The sequence below is a fragment of the Hemicordylus capensis genome, chromosome 17 (genome assembly GCF_027244095.1).
Source record: "Hemicordylus capensis ecotype Gifberg chromosome 17, rHemCap1.1.pri, whole genome shotgun sequence".
NCBI lineage: Eukaryota > Metazoa > Chordata > Lepidosauria > Squamata > Cordylidae > Hemicordylus > Hemicordylus capensis.
This window is the reverse complement of record NC_069673.1, coordinates 13,908,739-13,931,613: the sequence shown is the minus strand read 5'-3', so window position 1 is coordinate 13,931,613 and position 22,875 is coordinate 13,908,739. Positions and strand designations below refer to the sequence as shown.

General features: G+C 48.7%; 1 protein-coding gene across 5 annotated transcripts in view; it reads left to right on the top strand.

Moving 5' to 3' along the window:
* Nucleotides 1–22,501, top strand: part of SCAI (suppressor of cancer cell invasion) — a 47,635-nt gene extending 25,134 nt beyond the window's left edge. For 4 of the 5 annotated variants that reach the window (XM_053281930.1, XM_053281929.1, XM_053281927.1 and 1 more), the window contains 11 exons: nucleotides 518–616; nucleotides 1,262–1,414; nucleotides 2,156–2,257; nucleotides 2,467–2,568; nucleotides 4,141–4,219; nucleotides 7,930–8,029; nucleotides 8,776–8,857; nucleotides 11,536–11,608; nucleotides 13,983–14,156; nucleotides 14,257–14,357; nucleotides 15,264–22,501. In XM_053281930.1, the coding sequence (XP_053137905.1) occupies nucleotides 518–616; nucleotides 1,262–1,414; nucleotides 2,156–2,257; nucleotides 2,467–2,568; nucleotides 4,141–4,219; nucleotides 7,930–8,029; nucleotides 8,776–8,857; nucleotides 11,536–11,608; nucleotides 13,983–14,156; nucleotides 14,257–14,357; nucleotides 15,264–15,413 (1,215 nt within the window). In that variant the 3' untranslated portion in view covers nucleotides 15,414–22,501. Of the gene's footprint in view, nucleotides 1–517; nucleotides 617–1,261; nucleotides 1,415–2,155; nucleotides 2,258–2,466; nucleotides 2,569–4,140; nucleotides 4,220–7,929; nucleotides 8,030–8,775; nucleotides 8,858–11,535; nucleotides 11,609–12,642; nucleotides 12,837–13,982; nucleotides 14,157–14,256; nucleotides 14,358–15,263 lie in introns of those variants that run through there. The other variant, XM_053281932.1, reaches the window with a different exon arrangement.
* The last annotated feature ends 374 nt before the right edge of the window (nucleotides 22,502–22,875 follow it).

Here is a 22,875-nt window from a genome sequence, read left to right as displayed (position 1 = left end):
GGGGAGGCACAGAGGACTCTCCTTTCATTGGAGCTCATAAAGCTGCTTTCTGAAGAGTCCTCTTACTGAGTCAGACCCTCCGTCTTTCAAGCTCAGGATTGTCTGCACGAATTGGCAGCGATTCTCTAGAGTTTCAGACTCAGGGTCTTGCCCAGCCCTCAACCAACAATTCACAGGATGTGTACCTGACTGGAACAAAAACTGTATAAAATAAGGCAGATCAGGAATGTGATAATACAAATGTGTAATGTCTTTGCTAATAAACATTCATGGTATTATAGTATATAAATACAATAGGCAAGTCGCTGAACTCACTGAGGTTACTGGGACTCAGGAACTCACAGAATAATCATCCAAGATAAACACCTTGAAGACATTAACAGAGACTCCAGCAATCTAACTGATTTTAGATTATAATCAGTTAAAGTAGAACTGCTTTAAAAACAGCAAGATAACCTGAAAGCTGCACTGAAGCCCAAACACCCATTCAAAGCGGCTGTCGTTTCTGCTTTTCCAGGAGTTGTCGGATGAGATTGAGGATTATACCCACCGCTTCAACACGGAGGACCAGGTAGAGTGGAACCTGGTTCTCCAAGAGGTGGCGGCGTTTGTCGAGGTAAGGACCAAAGAGACCATCCCTGTGCTTCACCTTCCGAAAGTGTCAGGGACTTTTAAAGCCCTGAACGGCTTAGAGTTATCTTAAAGGGTGCCGCCTTCTGCACGATCCTCACCGCAAGTTAAGGTCATCTGAGGAGGTCCGCCTCCAGTTACCACCCATTCGTCTGGTGGTGACTCAAAGGCGGGCCTTCTCTGTAACTGCTCCTAGGCTGTGGAATGCACTCCTGGCAGAAATCCGTAATTTGAACTCATCATTGGCTTTCCGGAGAGCCCTCAAATGTTCGCCCCGGTTCTCCAAGTTTTTTAAATGTTTTAAGTGTTAATTGGTTTTATGCTGTTTTTATAGTTTTCATTTTAATTGTCAATTGATTTTAATTGTTTTGATGCATATTGAGCCATTTTTGGAAGGGCGGTATATCAATCAATCAAATAAATAAAAAAATAAATAAAACCATTCATCCAGGCTTTTAACCCATCTATAATTTGTTATTGTTTTAATGTTTATATTGATCTATGGTGTGTTATTGGAAACTACCCAGGCACGTGAATTTGGGGTGGTATATAAATATGCTAAATTTGGGTTTGGCCAATTTTTTGGTTTTGGCCAATTTCTCACTCTCTCTTTACTGGTCCTTTCCCCCAGGCAGACCCTGTGATGGTCTTGAATGACGACAACACCCTCGTGATCCTCTCCAACCGCCTCTCCGAAACAGGAGCCCCTCTTCTGGAGCAGGGGATGATCGTGGGGCAGTTGACGCTGGCGGATGCGCTCATCATTGGGAACTGCAACAATCAGGTGGGGCTCCTGCTCACGAGCATCTCCTCTAGTGTCACAAGACGTGGGACGTTTGTGGTAGAGTAACTGAAGCATTTGAGAAACAGCTGCTTTCCCTTGAGGAGGAAGAGACTGCAGGTTCATGGAGTGGGTCCACCTTTTGGGGTCTCCCCTGCTCTCTGAAGCCCACTAGGAAGGAGCATAGGAAGCTGCTAAGCAGAATCTTCCCCTTTGCTAAGCAGGGTCTGCCTTGGCTTGCATTTGGATGGGTGACTGCATATGAGCGCTGTGATATGTTCCCCTTTGAGGATGGGGTCGTAGCTCAGGGGAAGATGACCTGCTTGGCATGCAGAAGGTCCATTGAAGCCCTGCCCGCAGGGGAATATTGGAACAGAGGGAGCTACCTTATACTGAGTCAGACCCTTGGTCTATCTGGCTCAGTATTGTCTTCATAGACTGGCAGCGGCTTCTCCAAGGTTGCAGGCAGGAGTCTCTCTCAGCCCTCTCTTGGAGATGCTGCCAGGGAGGGAACCTGGAACATTCATCATTCAAGCAGGCAGGTGCTCTTCCCACAGCGGCCCCATCCCCTAAGGGGGGTTCCTTACAGTACTCGCCTGTGGTCCCCCATCCAAATGCAAACCAAGGTGGGGCCTGCTTAACCAGGGGGCGCAATTCCGGCTCGCTGCCGCAAGACCAGCTCTCCTCCGGCTTCGGGCTCTTGCTGTCGCCACCGCAGTGAAGTCGCCGCTCACTTTCTTGCAGGTGAAGTTCAGTGAGCTGACAGTCGACATGTTCCGGATGCTGCAGGCGCTGGAGCGGGAGCCGATGAACCTGGCTTCGCAGATGAACAAGCCTGGCTTGCAGGCAAGTCCGGGGCGTGGGTTGTGCTCCCAGCAGCAGCGAGAGCCACGGCCGGCGGGCGTCTTTTGGGATGGGGGCAGCCATCGCCCCCTGTTCCGGGCTAGTGCCGGAGAGGACCCCGCCGGGGCAGATAATCTGTAGCCGCCCCTTTTTCCCTGTTTAGTGCGCTGGGCAAAAAGCGGCTGTAAGAGTGTCTGGTTTCCCTTAAACAGGAGAGCACCGAAAAGCCCACGCGACGGGAAAACCCGCACAAGTACTTGCTGTACAAGCCGACCTTCAGCCAGCTGTACACCTTCCTGGCTGCGTCGTTCAAGGTTGGTGCGGGAGGGTTGCGTGGGGGGTAGAAGTTTCTTCCCGTGCAAGGCTTTGCGGTATCAGAAGGCCGCTAACTTCACATATACACTGATGGGATCTGAGCTGTCGGCGACTGACCAGGAGAGGGATCTCGAGGTCGTGTCGACACAATGCCCGGCAGCTCTGCCAGCTGAGCAAAGAGGCACCTTTTGAACTGGTGATTCTCTTCTGTTTAGCAGGGGGAGAGCAACTGGCCCTATCCATCCCCAGCACAGCATCCCTCCAGTGGCTGTTGCTGGCGTCTGCTGTATGTTTCTCTTTAGATTGTGAGCCCTTTGGGGACAGGGAGCCATCTTGTTGATGTATTGTTTATTTTTCTATGTAAACCGCTTTGAGAACTTTGGCTGAAGAGCAGTATATAAATATGTTCGTAGTAGCAGTAGCTGTGAAAAGGGCCAACTCCATGCCAGGGATCATTAGGAAAGGGAGTGAAAATAAAACGGCCAATATCAGAATGCCCTCATACAGATCTGTGGTGCGGCCACATCTGGAGCTCTGGTCACCATATCTTAAGAAGGGTATTGTAGAAAGATGATCAGGGGCCTGGAGCACCTTCCTTATGAGGCAAGGCTGCAGCACCTGGGGCTTTTTAGTTTGGAAAAGATGCGACTACGGGGAGACTTGTCTATGAAATTATGCATGGAGTAGAGAGTAGGGATGTGCAAGGAACAGGAGGGGGCCGGTTTGAAGGAGGGGTGGCACCTTTAATGGTGGGGGAGGGTGGGTTTCCCCTTCCACCACTCTCTTAAAAACCGGTCCGGCAGGGCAGCATCAGTGGCTGAAAGTGCATGCCACGTGCATGCCCAACATGCGGGGGTGGGCGTTAGGGAGTGCCTACCAGAGAGAGCACTGGCGTGGGAAACGTGGCGGGGGGTGCACCCTCCCCCACCCTTAAAAGGTGTCCCCCCGCCTTCGAACCGGCCGAACCGGTTCGGTTCGAACTTGTTTGGAGGCCCGTAAAAGGGCCTCCAAACAGATTTGTGCACATCCCTAGTCGAGAGTGTGGGCATTTTCCCACATTCTGTCACGACACCAGCACCAGGGGTCATCCCGTGAAACAACAAAAGGAAGTATTTTTCCCCCACACAGCATATTATTAAGCTATGGGATTCCTTGCCCTGGGATGTAGTGATGGCCACCAGCTTGGATGGCTTTAAAAGGGGCTTAGACAGATTCATGGAGGATGGGCCTATCAATGGCTACTAGTCTGGTGGCTATAGGCCACCTCCAGACTCAGAGGCAAGACGCTACTAAATACCAGTTGCAGGGGAGCAACAGCAGGAGAGAGGGCATGCACATACCTCTCGCCTATGGGCTACCCAGAGGCATCTGGTGGGCCACTGTGTGAAACAGGAGGCTGGACTAGATGGGCTTCCTTGGGCCTGATCCAGCAGGGCCGTTTTCAGGTTCTAACCCCAGGCTCTCCTGGGTTGCAGCAGCGAAATCTCTGGTGTGTAAGATGTCGCTGTCTCATGCCTTCACGCATAAAGCTCCTGCCTCTTCTCCCCGACCCCCTTCTGCCCCCTTTCCAGGAGCTCCCTGCAAACAGCGTCCTGCTGATCTACCTGTCGGCCACCGGCGTGTTCCCCTCAGGTCGTTCGGATAGTGAAGGTACAAATAAAGGAATGCTCCCTGTCATGCGCAGGGCTTGAATTCTCTTTATGATCCGCTGGCCGGCCTGATGGTCTCCAGAGCTGTCCTCCCCAAAGGAGAGGCCCCTGTGCCGGCAGTCTTTCCTTGGCCGATGTGGCCGTTCTGGAGGCCAAGCGTCCCGGGTTTGTGACGCGTCTTACCTTCTATTTGGGCATCGAAGATTTTCAGATATTGGGAGCGTCTGGCTTAGGTTAGCCTCTTAGCAGGCTGGCAAACCTCTTTGCATGGGGAAGGGTGGATGGATGTCCCTGTTTCTTTTCTTTTTCAAATGTGCGTTAGGGAGAGACTATGCGAACTGGACTTGTATATGTTATGGGACTCAGGGAAACACCCTCTGTGCTGCATTATGTTTGTCACTCCAGGGAAGAGCATCTGCTTTGCACGCAGAAGGTCCCAGGCTCCGTCCCTGGAAGCATCCCCAAGAAGGACTGGGAGAGACCCCTGCCTGCAACCTTGGAGAGCTGCTGCCAGTCAGTGTAGGCAGTACAACTTGATGAGCCAATGGTCTGACTCAGTAATCAGCAGCTTCTTTGGGGATGGGGCTATAGCTCAACTGCTTTGCATACAGAGGGTCCCTCTCTGGCAGCATCTCCAAGATAAGGCTGGGAGAGACTCCTGCTGGAACCCGGGGAGAGCCACTACCCGTCAGTGTAGGCAGTACTGAGTTAGATGAGCCAAGGGTCTGAGCTCAGTAGAAGGCAGTTTCCTATGTCCCAGAGAGAGCAAACTCACTCAAAATGCATTGTCTTGGTGGAAAAACTCGGTCTTAATAAGTCTCCTGAAAATGGAACTTGAAGGGAAGAAGCGGATCTCCGGGGTTGGGAGTTGCTCAGCCTGGGTGCAGCCACAGAGAAGGCCCTGTTAACCATATAGAGAAGGGATGCGTGCCGGCTGTTTGGACGCTCAAAGAGGTTTGCCAGCCCGGTAAGTGTCTGGACTGTGCCCTGGGAAATGTCCTATTGAGGGTTCTCTTGGCCCTTTTTTGTAAATACGGTTTGAGCACAAAACATTTAGCCAATCTGGGCAGACAATCCTGGCTTGGCTGGAGGGTGGCGGCGGTGCTCTGAAAAAGGGCAGTAGAGATGGTGGTTTCTCCTTCTGTTTGGTCATCATGACAATTCAAGCCCTTGTCATGACTCTGGTAACTTTCCTCCACCCTATCCCTTCCCTCTCCACTGATCCCACCTGGCAAAATATTGGGATGCAGCTGCCATTTTTAATTGTTGTTTTTAACAAAGCAACACAAAAATTCTCCCAAGCTATCTGACCGGATCACAGAAACCGTAAGGATTCGGTTCCCCCTGAGTATCATGTTGGCGTTGACCGAAGACCTTTTTCCAAAGAGAGGTCACATCTTCTGGTTGCTCCATCCACCTATTTGAGACTTGCATTCCTTTATCAGATGCATGCTTGTTCCATCTTCCTTGCATGATTCATGAACCTTTCCAGGTAACACCAAAAAAACCCTGGATACTTTTTTGTGACAGGGTTTTTTTCCCCTTCCCAAAAAAGTGGGGGGGGGGAGGAAAGAACTGCTTTTGAAGTGGCAGTCTAGGGCTCTCCTGTGTGCTTCAATCCCAAATCTTGTGTATGTTCTTCTTCTTCTCTCTCTCGTTTTTTTGTTTTGTCTCAGTCTGCATGAGATCTTGTTCTTCTTCCTGAATTACTGTAGAACAAGTGCTCCATCTCTGTCCTTTGGAGAGCCTCCTCGATTTCCCATTACTCTCTTAGGTGTGCAAACACACACGCATTCCCTAAGGGCCCATCCAGACAATCTGAAACCTTGGAAACTGGGTTCCTTGGTTAAACCTGTTCCGTTCTCCACAGGCCTGCTGTTCTTCAGCCCAAGCTGGCCCCTGCTGGTCCATATGGGGACCATCATATAGACTGACTGTCTATAAGCAATCCCCCCACTTGACTTCCAGACGCAGACCTAGTGGCAGCCTGGGGCGTGGGGGAGAGCTTCCTTTCTCTAGGCCAGCAATTCTCAAACCCGGGTCCCTAGATGTTTATGGACTACAACTCCCACCATTCCCAGACACCTTGGGCAGTGGGACTAGGGATTATGGGAGCAGTGATCCCTGGAGCAGGGAGTCCCAGACGGTGTTGACTACAACTCCCATAATCTCCAGCTCGTCCTCTCTCCATTGGCAGCTTTTTGTCCTCCGCCCTGGCCCTGCTTGTGCGGTCCACCTGTTTCCAGGCTCCGAACCATCCTGTCCTTCCAGGTCCCCAGATGACAGTCTGTAACTTGGAAAACCGAAATCTTAGCAACGGCATAAAGGATTCAAAATATCCTTATGCGTGTTCATCAAGCAACCATGCCTTTCACAGCCTCCAGAGGACCAGGCTTGCTGCTGAAGACCCTCCATGGGTGATCCTTGTAACGGGGATTCCCAGATGTTGTTGACCACAACTCCCATCATCCACAACTGTCATGACCTTTGCTGGGGGTGATGGGAGGTGTAGTCCAAGACCTGAGAATCCCTGTTGCAGGGAACACTGGTCCCCAGATGTTGTCCCAGTTCTTGGCCATTGCAATTGGGGATGATGGGAATTGTATTGTATTTACCCCAATCCAAGGCAAAGCCCCAAGTTTTTCCCCTGTTAAATATGTGGAGGTTGTCTTACATTCAGAGTCGTCTTTCTTTTCGGTCGATACAGGCATAAACTGTATTTTAAGGCATCGTCTTACACTCAGAGTTGCCTTCTATTTGGGTAGACATGGTAGTTCAGCTCCATCTGGGGATGGAAGGTGGGGGAGCCTCTACTTTCAGTGGCCATCCTGTGCTCGCTTACTTGGGAGTAAATCCTGTTGAACTGAATCCCAGTGATGCACAGGACTGGGCTCTAAGTCAGCTACCCAGCAAACAAACTGGGTAAGTGGGGGAAATAAGAAGTATATTGTCTTGTTTTGGAAAAATTGCAACTCCCGCTGGGCAGTTGTTAGGGTGGTGCTTTCATCCAGATTTAGACGTGGCTGTTGCCAAGAGCCAGGTCAACAAGTGGTTTTGTGCTTTCCGAAGCTTTCCAAAGCACACCCCTGTGGGCATCATCTCTCTCTCTCTCTCTCTCTCTCTCTGTTGCTCTCTGTGTCGCTCTCACTGTGGTGGTGGCTGGTGCTAAGGGCAATTCTGGAAAGGTTCTTTTAGGTGTGTTAATTTGGTAGAAGAGTGAACTCTGGTTCTTGAATGTGTTGATTGGATTGTGGTGTTCCTACAATACGGTATTTGTTCATCCTTCCCATATGAAATAAGCACGGATCTCATTCGGAAGGCCTCCGATGACTCGGACACATCCTTTCGGTGCAGTCCAGCAGGATCAGATTTGGCTCTCGGCAGTTCTGCCCCATTTTCTGGCTGCTCTCTCAAATTTTAACGGGGGCATCCTAGAAGATCCAGAGGACGCTGTGAATTGTCTGGTGCCTTTCGGTTGGTAAAAGGTCAAATTGGCCAAGCAAAAAGGCTGTTGCGTGCACTGCGTTCTCAGGACGGAAGGCAGAAGCTGGGCTAGCTGGAGGGGGCACCAGACCGCTGTAAGTGTTGTAAGTAAGTGTCGGTCTCTCTCCTGAATGCGGCTTCCCCCCACTGGGACTGTACCACGTATGCCGTGTTTGTTTCATGGCTGTGTGGCTGCTGTTCATCCTGGCTCCTGCTTGCACTCTGCAGGTCCCTACGATTTTGGGGGTGTCCTGACCAACAGCAACCGGGACGTTATCAACGGGGACGGCATCCACAAGCGGAACCAGTCGTACAAGGAGATGCACTGGTGAGAAGCTTGCGCCGCTCGTGAACTGTAGCTCCCCCCCCCGAACAACATGGGACAAATCGGTTAGACGTTGGGTCACGCCCAAGTGGTGGTCATCTCAGATGTCAAACCAGCTATTGATGGGTGCTTTAGTATTTCTGTCCCATCGTGTAAGAAGACTGGACTCACCCTGCCAAGACTTATGTAGGAAGCTCACATCGGAAGCTGCCTTATACCAAGTCCTTGTACCCTTGGTCTGTCCAGTCCAGCATTGTCTACACGGACTGGCAGCGGCTCTCCAAGGTTCCGGGCAGGAGTCTCCCTCCGAGCCCTCCCTGGAGGTGCTTCCAGGGGTCGGACCTGGGACCTCCTGCATATGCAGAGCACGGGTTCTGTCACTGTGCTGCGGCCCCATTCTCTCCCCTGCCCTTGGAAGCTGCCTTAGACTGAGTTGACCATTGGTCGACCGTACCCAGGACACTCTACATTCACTGGGGCAGCCGCTCTCCAGGGTTTCCCAGTGGGTGTGGGCTGCTGGGAGTTGTAGTCCCAGAACAGCTCGAGGGCCCAAGTCGATGGTGCGTGGCAGTGACTCTCCATGGGTTCAGGCAAGGATCTTTCTTCCCCAGCCCTATTTGGAGGGGCTGCCGGGGACGGAACCTGGGACCTTCTGTGGGCAAAGCAGAGGCTCTGCCCCTGGACTCTGGCTCTCCTCCTCTTGCCCCAAAGAAGGCATCTTCTTTTGTTTCCTCTTCTCTCTCTCCTAGTTTGCATCCGGGGGATCTCTACCCTTTCACAAGGAAGCCCCTCTTCATCATCGTGGATTCTTCAAACAGCGTCGCCTACAAGGTAAGGCCTCTCTCTGCTAGCGATCAGATGCCCTATATTTATCGACTGCTTTTCAACAAAAGTTCTCAAAGCGGTTTGCCGAGAACAATAAAGCCGGCTTCCAGTGAGTCAGGCCCTGGGTCCATCTAGCTCAGTACTGTCTACCCAGACTGGCAGCATCTTCTCCAAGGTGGCAGGCAGGCGTCTCTCTCAGCCCTCCCTTGGAGATGCTGCCAGGGAGGGAATGTGGAACTTTTTGCATGCAAGCAGGCAGGGGCTGTTCCACTGAGCTACAGCCCCCGAGTGCTCTCACATGCAGTCTCCCATCCAAATGCAAACCATGGTGGACCTTGCTTAGCAAAGGGCTCTGTTTCAACTAGTTGCTTTGCTGTTTTCAGCTGCTTTGGCACACTGTTGGTTGGGGCTCGTTGTGGGGTGGGGTTTAAATTATTCCTAATCTGGGTCTGGCCACCCAGCGCATAAATCTGCTTGGCCTGTCTCCTGGCATGGAGCTTTGCGCTCAATCGGGACCTTGCCAAGGGAGGGAGAGGAGGAGGACTATTACTCTGATTAAACCCAGCTGGTCTCTAATATTTTAACAGGCTTAGCGGGAATTAGCTTAATGGGTCCGGGTGGAATTGAAGCGCTTGGGGAGGAGAGGAGATGCTCTTGCGTCTGGGTTTTGGCTGGAAAACAAGAAGCGGCCGTTGTTGTCTGTATGTGTGGGTGCAGCACCACGGTCCCCTCAGATACACTCCCTGCCGTGGCGTGTTCAGTACTGATAGAACGCGTCCGAGACTGCCAAAGCTCGAAAATGTTTAGGATGGGTCCGAAAGCATCAGGAGCCATCTGTGAGTGAACTTCCCTACCTTGGCTTGAACAGGAAGGAGGAGACAGAACTCCATAGGCCTACGGGGCAGGCCTGTCATTTTCAGTGTTTGTATCCTGCCTCCATAGGAAACTGCTGTATACTGAGTCAGACCCTTGGTCCATCTAGCTCAGTAGTGTCTACACAGACTGGCAGTGGCTTCTCCAAGGTTGCAGGGAGGAATATTCTCTTGGAGATGTTACCAGGGAGGGAACTTGGAACTTAGATGCTCTTCCTAGAGCGGCTCCATCCCCTAAGGGGGATATCTTACAATGCTCACACTTCTAGTCTCCCATTCGTATGCAGCCAAGGTGGACCCTGCTTAGCTAAGGGGACAAATCATGCTTGCTACCACAAGACCAAAGGTGAAGTGTGCTGTCAAGTTGATTTCGACTCATGATGCCCACAGAGCCCTGTGGTTGTCTTTGGTAGAATACAGGAGGGGTTTACCAATGCCTCCCCCCACGCAGTATGAGATGATGCCTTTCAGCACCTTTCTCTATCGCTGCTGCCCGATATAGTACCAGTGGGGATTCGAACCGGCAACCTTCTGTTTGTTAGTCAAGCATTTCCCTGCTGTGCTATTAGGTGGCCTACCACAAGACTAGCTCTCCTCAAATCTTCGAGGTATGTTATTTACCTGAATCCATGCCCACCCACCCACCCCAGTTCTAAATTGGCGGGTAATCTGTATTCAGAGTCTGCTTCCTTTTGGGTCAATGCAGGTATAACTTGGCATTGTTGGTATTTTTTCAGGAGAACTAGAGGCACGAAAATCTAAAGATTTACTGTCCTTTATGTTGATAGCAGCTAGATTGATCATAGCCAAAAACTGGAAAGAGGGAGTGTTATCTCTAGAAGAATGGCATACCAAACTCTGGTATATTGCAACAGCTGAAAAACTGGTTTATTCCTTAAATATCCAAAAAGATAGAATTCCCTCTCAGTCTTTTGTTATGATTTGGCAGGATCTATTATTATTATTATTATTGAATTATAAAAATTATGGTAAGGTGGGGACAACTCAATTCATCCAAGTTTGGAAAGATGTATTTGTTTAAGAATGACCTCAACGTTCTCGAGTTTTATGTGTTTAATGTTTTGTAGTCATGGCTTTGGGCTTGTTTTTCTTTTTAATGATGTATTTTTTAAAAAATAAATGTATTGTAATGATGTCTGGTGACTTTAAATACTTTTTTAAAAAAAGACAGTACAACTTGTACTCTGCCTGTATTGTTTAAGGGGGTTGCCTTGAATTCAGTGTCATCTTCCTTTTTGGTAAATAGGGTATGTATTAAGTAAAAAGACCAGAAGAGGCCCTTTGGAGAGGGTCAGCCGAGTCTGCCTCCCAAGAGAGTTTGGGACAAGGCGAGATGGAGGCAGAGCTTATTTTTGTGATCTGTTTAGTACTCAGCCATGGATATGCACTTTGGAACCCAGCACAAACTAACCCCTAGTCTGGCTGGCATTTCCTTAGCTTCCCGTTGCTACTGTATAGGATTAGGTATCCCTGCTCGCTGAGCAAAGAGGCACCTTTTAAAAGTGGTGGTTCTCATACGTTTGTCAAGGAGAGAGCAATTGTCTCTATTCAAGTTCCAGCACAGCATTCCTCTGGTGGCTTTTGCTGGTGCCTCCCTTGGATTTCTTCTTAAATTGTGAGCCCTTGAGGGAACAGGGAGCTGTCGTATTTATTTATTCTATGCCAACTGCTTTGAAAACTTTTTTTCTTTGTTGGAAAGCGATGCATAAATATTGGTTGTGGTCATAGCAACAGCTGCTCCCAGACGAATATCTGGGATCTGTCTCTTAGCTTTCCCCCTTTCCCTTCCAGAACTTCACAAACTTATTTGGACAGCCACTGGTGTGCCTACTTTCACCAACAGCCTATCCAAAAGCGTTGCAAGGTAGGAAGGTGTTTCTCCTCTATCCGAGGATTTCAGTCATTGCCTAGTAATCTTGCCTTGGGGGGGAAATGCCATCCAAGGAGGGGAGTTTAGCTCCTGGGCGTAAATCCTGCCACAGTATCTTTTCTGGGTAGTTCCCCTGACCTTGGTGAGCACCAGAAGCATCCCTTGTCTCCTGGGAGTTTGCAGTAATGTCACATCACCATGCTTGTTGAAACGGACATTTGCTGTTGATAAGCAAACATGTGCCCTGGACCCCGGAGATGCTCCTCTGATCTTGTCTTAATGTGGCTGTCCCATTGGTGGGAATATCGTTTGTCCCTTTTCTCTTGCCTTTAAGAAATGGTCGTCAATCTCACATTTTCATATATGTTTATACTGCTATTGGACATGGGGTAATCCCGTATACTTGCAGTCAAAAATGTGTGTCCTTTGGCTTCTGGCTGAGTTGGCGCTATTGATCTTAAAATTGGAAGAGGTTCTCAAATCTGGGTCCCCAGATGTCGTTGGACTGCAACTCCCAAGGCCATTGTGGGTGGGCATAGTGGGAGTTGTCGTCGTCCAACATCTGGGGATCCAAGTTTGCGAACCCCCGAACGGGACTTTAAATCTCTACTCCTCAAAGGGGAGGGGGGGGGAATACAAATCAGATTGGGAGGGCAGGGAGGGGGATGTGGAACATGTCATTTTCTGAATGAGCCGAAGCAATGTGCTATGAGCAAACTGGAGTGGGCTACCAATCTTCCACAGGGAGGTGTATTTTGAATGAAGGGGCACCTGCATTCGGAGGAATATTTTATTGCATAAGCCAGGATCCTGCGTCTCCACTGGTTTTTACATTACAACCTTTTACAAGGAATAGGGTGTGTTCTGCCCTCTTCCACTGTGATAGGATCTCTTTAGGGTCCTACTAGGCTGGCCTAACTGAACAGACACTCTACGGTGCCTAGGAGCAAACTAATTAATTAGGGAGCTGAATATTTGCTCGAGAGAGGCTCTCTGTGATCTATTAACTTTCCAACCCGTTTTTCCAGTCCCAATAACTGTAAATGGTTCTGGTGTGTCTCTCTCTGAGAGCGCTGCCCCTTTACTGCTACCTCCCAGCATGAAGGCCAGTCTGGTGACATAATTTGTGGTCAGCAGTCAATGCATGAGAGAAGCTGGAGACCTTCACCCTTTGCCTTTTGGAGGTAAGTTCGACGATGTGTCTGTGAAATGAGCACTGCGTTAATCCGGAGGGAGATTGAGGAGGATAGAACTTGCCTTTGAAAGAAAACGGCGAATGTCTCCAGCGGGAGGGGAAAAGCGGGGGAGTCCTGTTTCGCCATGTACCGCCTGATCACATCCAGTAATCTTTCCTTTCTCCCTGTATGTTGGGTGGCAAACTCTGACGGCTATCTGTTATGCAGAAAGGGGATGGGCCATTGTGGTAGGACACTCGGTTCTACCACAAGGTCCCAGTTCCAGTTCCTGGCAGCATCTCCAGGAACTTTGGCCGAATGACGGCGAATATTCGGTGAATTGCCGAACGGCGGCGAATATTTATAGACCGCTTTTCAACAAGAGCTTCCAAAGTGGTTTACATAGATATAAATAGATAAGTGGCTCCCTGTCCCCAAAGAGCTCACAATCTAAAGAAGAAACTGAAGAGAGACACCAGCATCAGCTACTGGAGGGATGCTGTGCTGGGGCTGGAGAGGGCCAGTTGCTCTCCCCCTGCTAAATAAAGAGCCACCACTGTAAAAAGGTGCCTCTTGGCTCAGTTAGCAGGGGAGTTAGTGGCTGCCAGTCAGCCTAGACAATGCTGAGCTCGATGGACCAAGGGATGGGGCTGTACCTCAGTGGCAGAGCATCTGCTTTGTATGCAGAAGGTCCCAGGTTCCATCCCTGGCAACATTTCCAGGTAAGACTGGGAGAGACTCCTGCCTGAGATCTTGGAGAACTGCTGCCAGTCAGAGTAGACAGTCCTGAGCTAAGAGGGACCAATGGTCTGATTCGGTGTAAGGCAGCTCCCTGTGATCCTTCGTAAGGGTCTGACTCAGTAGGAGGCAGCTTCATATATTCCTATGTGTGCAAAGTTGCCTACAAAATCTGAACTTCATGTCAGGGGGGGATCTGTTTGGCCTTGGACCAAGATTCACCACTCCTCCTGTTCACCAATGTTGTGCAAAATAATGGAGAGCCAGCTCCAATCTAATTGTAGGAGATAAGTTTAAGTGTCACCTCTGTGTATGGTGCTGTGGGGAAACAATCTGTGGGGAACCTGTGAGGATCCCAGACTGTGGGGCTTTTACTGTGGGGAAACAATCTCTCTCTCTCTCTTTCTCTCCTGCTTCACTTGCCAAGTAAATGGTGTTGTCTTATTGACTTCTAGATCAGTCCCAACGAGGTAGCCTCTTCACCTTCTTTCTGAACAACCCTTTAATGGCATTCCTATTTGTCTCTGGATTATCAAGCATGCGCAAAGGATTGTGGGACAAGTGTCACGATTACCTTCGGAAAATCAACCGGGACATTGCGCAGTTGCTGACCCATTCTCGTTCCATAGGTACGTTCCTTTGAGGCAGGAAATGCTTCCATTCTGTGTCTCTCTTTCAGAAGGGAGATTCTGAATTCAGCTCTAAGTGCCGCCTTCTTCCTCTCTGCAGATCAGGCCTTCCTCCAGTTTTTTGGAGACGAGTTCCTTCGCTTACTTCTGACAAGATTCATCTTCTGCTCAGCCACCATGAGGATGCACAAAATATTCCGGGTATGCCAAGGAACTCTTTCTTCTTCTCTATCGGAATGACTCACTGATAGATCCCGCCATGTGCCGCTGCACACCAGCTTTGGGGATTGAGGGCTTTCTCTGTGCGTGTCTGCTTCACTTCTCGAATGCTTCTGCTTAGCTTCAGCTCGGGGTTGGCATAAAGGGCTGAGGCAGCTGTCTGAGGGAAGTGCTTCTTTGCTTCTGCTTCTAGCTGGCAGAAGCCCCCTCAGTCAGGGCAACTAACGCCAGCCACTTCCTTTTCTGTTGGAAGCACTGAAATGTTTTGCAGTTAGTGCAGTTGGCCATTATTTGTGCTGCAAAGGAACCCACTGTCCACATCTCGGGAGGCGGCCCTTTTGTGAGGCAAGGTGAGGCTATGGCCTCAGGTGGCAGAGCCCTGGGATGTCAGCAGGGTGGCAAGATGCCTGTCACCACAGCCATCCGAGCAGCTCTTTGGGAATGATTCGAGTCTTGCAAATATTGAAGGAAATGCCTCACCTCGCACTCCTTGCAAAGCTTGTAAGAAGCCCAAGGAGAGAAGAGGCGGCTTCTGCTGGCAACCTTCCCTCCTTCCCGCCCCTTGTGCCCCTTCAAAAGCTTGCAACAACTGGTTTAGAAAGGGGGCTGGTCCCCACCAGAAGCGTGGGGCAAAGTTTTTCCTTTGAATGTTGGCCAATGTGTGTTAGACCTAAAAGCCTTTGTTTTCCACTTGCAAATAACACCACCGCCCTGTGATACTCCCTCTGTGTCCATTCCCTGGCCCGTACAACCTGAGTTGTGGTGTGTAATTTCACAGCTTTTGAAGACCCATGATCCATTACCTGTGTTATAAAATGCATTTCCTTTCTACATTATGGCTTTGTTAGACCGTCACAATGTTGTGTTTTCTCCTTTCTTTTCCTATAGCAGGAAACTAGAAATTATCCCGAATCCTATCCCCAGCTGCCAAGGGATGAAACGGTGGAGAATCCGCACCTCCAAAAGCACATTTTGGAGTTGGCTTCCATGCTGGATGTCCGAAACGTGTTCCTGGAAACCACTCTTGATGATTACTGAAACGGAAACCCGCATTCTGGCTTTGTTACTGCGGAGGGGTTTCCCCAGCCACAGATTTTTGAAATGGTGCAGTTTTTTTAATGTGAAGATCCACAAAAGGAATTTACTTGATTTTTATTTTTGAACTTATGATTATTTTTTTAAAAAATTAAATGGCTGTGGGCACGGCTGATCCATCCTCTCTGGGGGTCAATTTTGTAAATGGAAATTGTAAATCCTTTCCGCCTCTTTTAAAATTTTAGACTAAAGGAATCCCTTGGGTTTTAAATTTTGGTTGGGTGGTTCAAGCCAGCCACGTATCGCAAATGATTCCAAGTCCTTCAAATGCGATTGGTCACATTTAGCCCGTGTGTGTGGAAATTCTTTATTTTTGTACAATTTTTAAAAATTTGGAGGCAAAGAAAAAAAGAAAAAAAATTGAAGAAGACAGTCTTCTTTCCCCAAAGATTCTGGATTTGAAATGCAAGTGGTGGGACCACAGCATGCAAAACAGCAAAAGCAATAATAATTTTAAAAAAGGCTTTCAAGACAGTACTCTACGAGGGGAGCATCATATTTGAAGGGATGTCAGAGTGATCCCAGAAAATGTTATGCTTCTCATAAATTCCTTATTTCAGATTTAAAGCTGAGTTGCATGTTGGCTAAGGACACCGGACTCTCCCCCATTTGAGCCTGAAAGGTCGGGCTCATGGCATTATCCCCACATCAAGAAATCAGGCCCAGCTCTTCCTCAGACCACCCTCTGTGCCTCTTGCAGAGTCGTGTGCCTCCTGGCCCAGGAGGATGCTGAGATCCAGTCAGTTTTTGGCTTCTGAACGTCTCAACGGAGAGCTGCTTTTCTGCACCGTTCAAACCGAGTACCGTGTCCCCGCTTCGGGCAGAGCGACGCCTAAGAATGGAATGGATCCTCCTTTACCCTGCACACAGCGAGGAGCTGTTTTGAACCTCCACTGCCACATGGACACTGACAGAACAGATGGCCTGGAGCTCCTCTTAGTCTGGGAGAGCTCACTTTTCCCTTGTTCCCCGCTTGAAGACCTGCGTTCTAGCCATAGCGTGGTGCAAAAGATCACCGGCTTGGCTCAGTGGCTGAGCTTTTTGAAAGAGAACCTTTTCACAATTGTGGGGAAAGTCGCGTTGCTTCCCTGTGGGGGCACACAATCGTGGAGTCTCGTGGTGTCTCTTCAGGTGACCCCAGGGTGGCACAACTCTGCTGGACTATGGCTCCCGTAATCCCTCACTATTGGCCACCGTGGCTGGGGATGATGGGAGTTGAAGTCCAAAAACAGCTGGAAGGCCACAGTTGAGCAGTGCTGGGCTACAGGAATTGCATGCCTATTGTAGGGAGTTGGTTTATTTTTTGCTGGGGGATCAGCCAAAGTGAGTGGGTAGCAGCAGACTGCTCTTCCTTCAGTGCCGTTGGCCTTTGTTTTGGCATATGTTAGAAACAGGAGTAGGGATGTGCGCGAATAGGTTTGTGCATTCCTGGGAGGCAGGTGGGTTACTTTTTTAAGGAGCAGGGAGGGTGCCCACCACCACCCCCACTTCCGCCCCCACTGGCACTGTCTCCAGAAATGCTGGCATGGGGATGCTGCATACCTCCTTGCAGCCCTGGTCAGTGTCGTGCCGGAAGTGGCTGGTGCACGTGTACACGTCTCGCACGCACACGGGCCACTTCCAGTACGACGCTGACCGGGGCTGCAAGGAGGTATGCAGCAACCTGTGCCTGTGGGGGGATGGCGGGGATGGGCACCCTCCCTGCTCCGTCAAGGTAACCCCCCCCTCACCTCCGATCCGAATGCCGGACCTCCGAACCGATTCGGCAGTCTGTAAAAGAACCGCTGAGCCGGTTCGTGCACATCCCTACAGGGGAGAAAGGAGAGGGCGTAGAGATGCCGCGGAGGAAGGAAAGGGCACTCCTTTGGCTCCCTGCTTTTTCAGATGGGCTGTGGCTCGTCCAGCTGCCAGTGATGGGAGCCTTAGTCCAGTAACAGCGGGAGGGCCAAGGTTGGGTAGCCCTGCTGTAGACTTTCATGATCTTGTCCAGACGGCCTTGGATCCGCTGCTGTGTGACTCCTGTTGGGGAGTTCATTGCATCGTGTCGGAAGTGGAGTCCTGCTATCCGCAGGCTTAACCGAGAGAGTGTGCACGCCATTTGAGCGCGCTCTTAATCCTCGTGAGGCTGCTCTGTGGCCTGCAGTATTTTGAGAATTTTTTTGGCTAGAAAATATGTTGCCTTTTCAACTGGGTTGAATGAAGGCCGAGGCAGGAGCAACCAAACAAGACCTTATTTTCTTTTTCCTCCCCGTCTTGGGATGTTCTACCAAAGTCAATAGTGCTGGGTTGCTGCCTGTTCCAGCCGGCTGTCATGCCAAATGGTGTAGACGGCCGAACCACTGCCCAGGGGAAGGGCCCAATGGCTAGCTAGTCGGGAGCAGCGTTGCTGGGGAAGGCAGCACTTGAGAGCCGGGAGCAAAGAGGTGCCTTTGGTCGGGCATAAAGTGCAATGAGTACTAAGCCGTGGGCACAGAGGTTGCCAAAAATTTCCTTCCCCTAGTAAGCCTGGCTTGAAAGCGCCTTCACTTTTCGCCGGGCAGTTGAATCGCAGAGTCGCTTCCATTGGGTTAGGTTTGGTAGCTCAACTGGTACATTTTCTTCTGTGGTGCTTTGATCTTTTGGTCCCCTTTACTTTTCCTCTCTCCTCTCCCCCCCCCCCCCCGTTTTAAATGACAGCCAAGGCGAAAGGTGTGCGTTCTGTGTACAATATGCACTCTGCCTGCTGGGGGTAGGGGAGGGAAAGGGGGAGCAGCCTGTAAATGTGTGTATATATGTAGATATTTATATATAGGATAATCGGAGGACTCTACAAATATGAAGAGATGTACACAGGTGCTGAGCAGAGGGCCCTCTAGGCAGGGCAGCATCCCTTTGGATGCTGCCATTCACGCTGCCCTCACACGAGTCCTTAATTCAGAGGTGGCGTGTTTGCGGTGTGAAGATTTATCGGGCGTTGCCGTATCGTAACTATAGACTCATATGGCTTTCCAGCTTGAGACGCATCTTTCATGCACGCCGAACGAATCCTGGCCTCTTGATGCTCGCCAAGCCGATTCGAGGCCTGTGATGTGGAAACCCTTTTGTCTCTTTGTAACATTTGGGTATCGGTGCAGCTTCTCCCCTCTCCCCCGCAACCCTGATGTGTTTCAGAGCAGGCTTGAAGTGGCACACCGTTCCTGGGGGAAAGCTGCCCGAGAATGCAAAATGGCCACACTCCATTCTCCAAGCAGAGGTTGCCATCTGTCTAAAGGATTCTTTTTTCTTGGTTTCCCAAGTGAAATAGGGAAGGTTCCAGAGTCAGCTCTGACCACTGTGCACTATTTTTGCCGCCTCATGTTGGAACTGCATGCGTGCATGCGTGTGGAAGAAGGGGAGGCTTCTTGTTAACATGTCCATTTTGTTTTATATTCGTTAAACTCTTCGCCTTGACGATCAGTCCGGCTTGGAAGAGAACCGAGTACACAGATCAACACAACAGATATGCAAACTGCAAATCGTTGCAGACTTACATAAAAAGCAAATAAAACCCAATATTGTTAGGTTTTCTTAAAAAACATTGTTCCATGTGAATATTTGCCTAACGTTGTCTTGATCTCTCTGCTGCTGATGCAAATGAGGCTGCATTTATTTTAAAAACTGGACGTCTGCTCGCGAATACTTACCTTCCTGCTGGCTTCCCCAAGCGTCACAGTGAAGTGAGGGTGGATGGAAATGTTTCTTTTGAGCCTCATTTATGAGCGAGACAATCAGATAGTGAGGGATAGCCTTCACTATACCAGCTTCACAGATGCAATGCCTTGGGTTATAGGGAACATTTCTAACAGCCATGGCAAAGGGGCTTTGTTGAAATCCAAGGTGAATAATTTTTCTCCTTTTCAACAGTCCATTCCGCCCAAGGAGCTAAGTTTTGCACCCGTGTTCAAATTGTATCATGCATTACCTTGGGATGGATCTCTATCTCGTAGCAGGGACAACTCTAGCTAGATAAAAACATCCCTTAAGCTATTTTTTAAATTGTGCTTTGGGAGCTGCTGGATTACAAATCATTTTTTTAAAAGCTGGAGAGAAAACCAAGACTCTTTTCAAATGAACTGTTTTCTTGTATCCAGGTATCCCCCTTTTGGTATTCTCTTCTCCTTTGTTCAGATATGTATTTGGTTTAAGCTGATTGCAGAATCCTTCCTTGTGGATGTTGCTGAGGCAAGGTTGGTGAAATGGCTGACGGCCTTTTCTTTCAGACTTCTGCCCGTAGCTCTGGTCCCTTTCTGGTCTCTGCTGGCTTGTGATGCCAGCTGCAGCCGACTGAAAATCCAGAAAGAAAGCAAAAGACCACCAAAGGATTCCCATCTTTGGGGTTGCAGGATATTTTCAGATTGCAGCAACAGCTAGCTCTAATCAAATGTCAACTACCATTAATCCAGGCTGTTGAAACGAAGTTTGGTGTAACGAGGCTAGCGTAGACATTCCTTTCCCGTCTCCTCTTGTATCTTGACACTCCGGACCTTGCATTGCAGACCTCGACATCTCCCAGATTCTCATGGAGAATCCTCTCGGATTGAATGCTTTGAAAGTGACTGACTTCCCTTCGCCTTTCTGCCCCGCGAAGCTGACTGCCATGGTATGCGATCTTGAGACCCCTTGTCATATCCTTGGCTGGACGTTTTTTGCCAAGAAGCCACTGGAATGGCTTTTGGTTTAAGTGAGTCTTTTGTACTTGCAAGGGTGATTGCACGAACCCTCGAGTTCCAGAAATCCAGTTTGCTCTGGATTCTGATTTGGACTTGCCAAGATCCTAACTGCAAGCACACTTACTTTGAAGTCAGTTACAATGCAACAATTAGACATATATTACATATATGTGAGGAAATATGAGATATACATGAAGTTGGAGGGTGAGGAGCTCTCTGCATCTCGGGCGGGCTCTTTTTTGGCACTTTGCTAAGAGCCAGGGCACGGATTCAGCTTCCTCAGATATCGGAAAGTCTGTCTATGCCTTAGCCATAAAGCACAAAACCCAACTTCCTCCCATTGCCCTGTTGGGGTGGCCAAATGAAGATATGGAAGGATAAAGAGAGTAATTTATTTATTATTAGAGCATTCTGTCAGAACTGAGCACCTTTTCCCTTTCTCTGGGAACTTCAGGACTCTCAACAGATTGATTTAGATTTTAGGAGGAGGCAGTCTTTCTAGGGAATGCATTGGCAGCATTTTTTTAAAAATAAAAATGACAGGAGCTGCTTACTATTTCGGCATTGCTTTTCTTGGAGAGCTGGGACTGACGGGGCTGGGTGCAAGATTGCTGAACATACGAGGATGCAATTAAAGCAGCCACATGTTACATATTAGATTGTAGCTCGGTCTTTATTGGGGGCTTTGAATTGCCACGAGGGCCTGGTGATTATTGATTCTATTGTGGATCTTGAAGCCTGTGCTTTAGTGCCATTTTGCATGTTGATGCATATATTTTGTTTGCTAATGTGGGCTTTGGTAACCCTCTAGCTCTGCAGATGCTTGGTTTGGCTGTCTAAAAACTGTAGTGTATTCTCAGCTATGGTGTTTCTCTAGTGCTTCATATGGGCATGTTGTGGATGAACGCAGCGGAAATGGACACTAATCCAGTCGCTCCAAATAACGTGGAGCCCTTCGCACAATTTAACCAAGTTGTTCACATCAGCAAGTGTTTTGAAAAATCTGACGCCCACAGCTTTTAAGTCAGGAAGGGCTACAAATGCACAGAAATCAAGTTTTCAGACTCAAACGCTGTCTGGGAAGGGGAAATCAGCGAATTTCCTCGCTGAAATTCGAGGAACTCCAAAGGAGCAGAAGTCAGCCATATGGGCACAACATTATCTGCATCTTCCCCACAATGGAGACAAATGTACCTGATTTTTAATAAGCTTGTATTAGGAAGTTTCATGCCTGTTTCTTTCTTTTTTTAAAAAAACCCCACACATTTTTTTTCCTCTTTGGAAATTGTAATAAATAACTTGCCTTCTTCGTGGTAAAAATCAAACAACTTTAATAATCTGTGACAAAAGCTTCTCTGTAATTGAAATGTTGTTGAACTGTGATGCCAGTTGTAGGGAATATACAGCTGTATCTCTTAGGATCTCTCTCACCCGGAGATTGAAGCACAAGCATTTTTTTACATGTACCTAACCTGTTTGAAGTGCTGCTAGTCCATAGTGCATGTGATGCTGTAGAGTAACGAACCTCTGTACTGATTCACGAAGCCACTGTTCCCTTTGTTACATAACCACGTCTTGGTGCCAGTTTCTCTGCGTTATGACTTGAGATTTTTACGACATTCCTGATCTGACCAGTGTGATGCAAGGCTTCTCTCTTTGATGCTGAGAGGATCGGGGCCCATTCTTGTTTACAAGGTTGTAAATGACACATGTTCTTGCCAAGAGTTATTGCTTACGCTTCATAGGCCCCAGTCGATGTGGCAGCCTGGTGTCCGTCTCCTGTATTACTGTACAAACTGTGTCTGTCTAATGCATCTGAATTACCGAAGCCATATGGTCCACCTTGAGTGTGTTTCCATTCCATCCCGTCGGCTATTTCTCCCCGTCTGTTGGCTGATCCTGATAATTCACTCTGTGGTTTGTGCAGATGTCTATCCAAGGGTTCACTGAAAGTGCTCTCAGCAAAGCTGGGAATGGTCGGGCCCGTGGCAAACTTTCCTAAATCTCCGAATATCTGCCACTCTCTTCTATTGACTGCTATTGAGAAGACTTATTCCACTCAATGAAATCTCCAAGCTAACACTGTGATTCTCTACAGACCTGACATAGCATCAAGGGAACAAAATAACTGCTTTTTTTTTTTTAATGTTGTGTTTTAAGTAACAAGGATATGACCTTTCTGGGTTTTTGCTGTCAGTGTGTTTGAAGACTTCTCATGTTGGTTAATGTTTGCTTGGAATGTGAGTACATTCATCGGTTGTGAATTTACTGTACATGGATTTTGTATCTGAGACCCACTCAAATTATATGTATGACCGATATACAATAAACATATTTGCTTAATTGTGTGTGTCTGAGCCTTCAAGGTGAGCCAAGATTAGAAGCAGCCTTATTCTTTTTCTCACCCCCTTTGCTATGCAAACCACTTGGAACTTGTTGGAAAAGTCTATAAATATTCTTACTAAGCAGCCTCAACATTTAAATGTAAATAAGCCACAACTGCCTTGACTAGTTGCCACGATCATCAGAATTATGATGGAAATTAGCACAGCCTTTTCAGTCTAAGGGTGAAAAGGGAATCTTCTTCATTCCTGTCTCTTTGTGGGTTGTATATTTGAATAAGTTCTGGGAGGTTTGCAACAACAAAAAACAGGAATAAAAACCTGGAAACAAATTAAAACCAACCCAAGTCTAGTTAAAAAAAGCTTGGGTAGAAA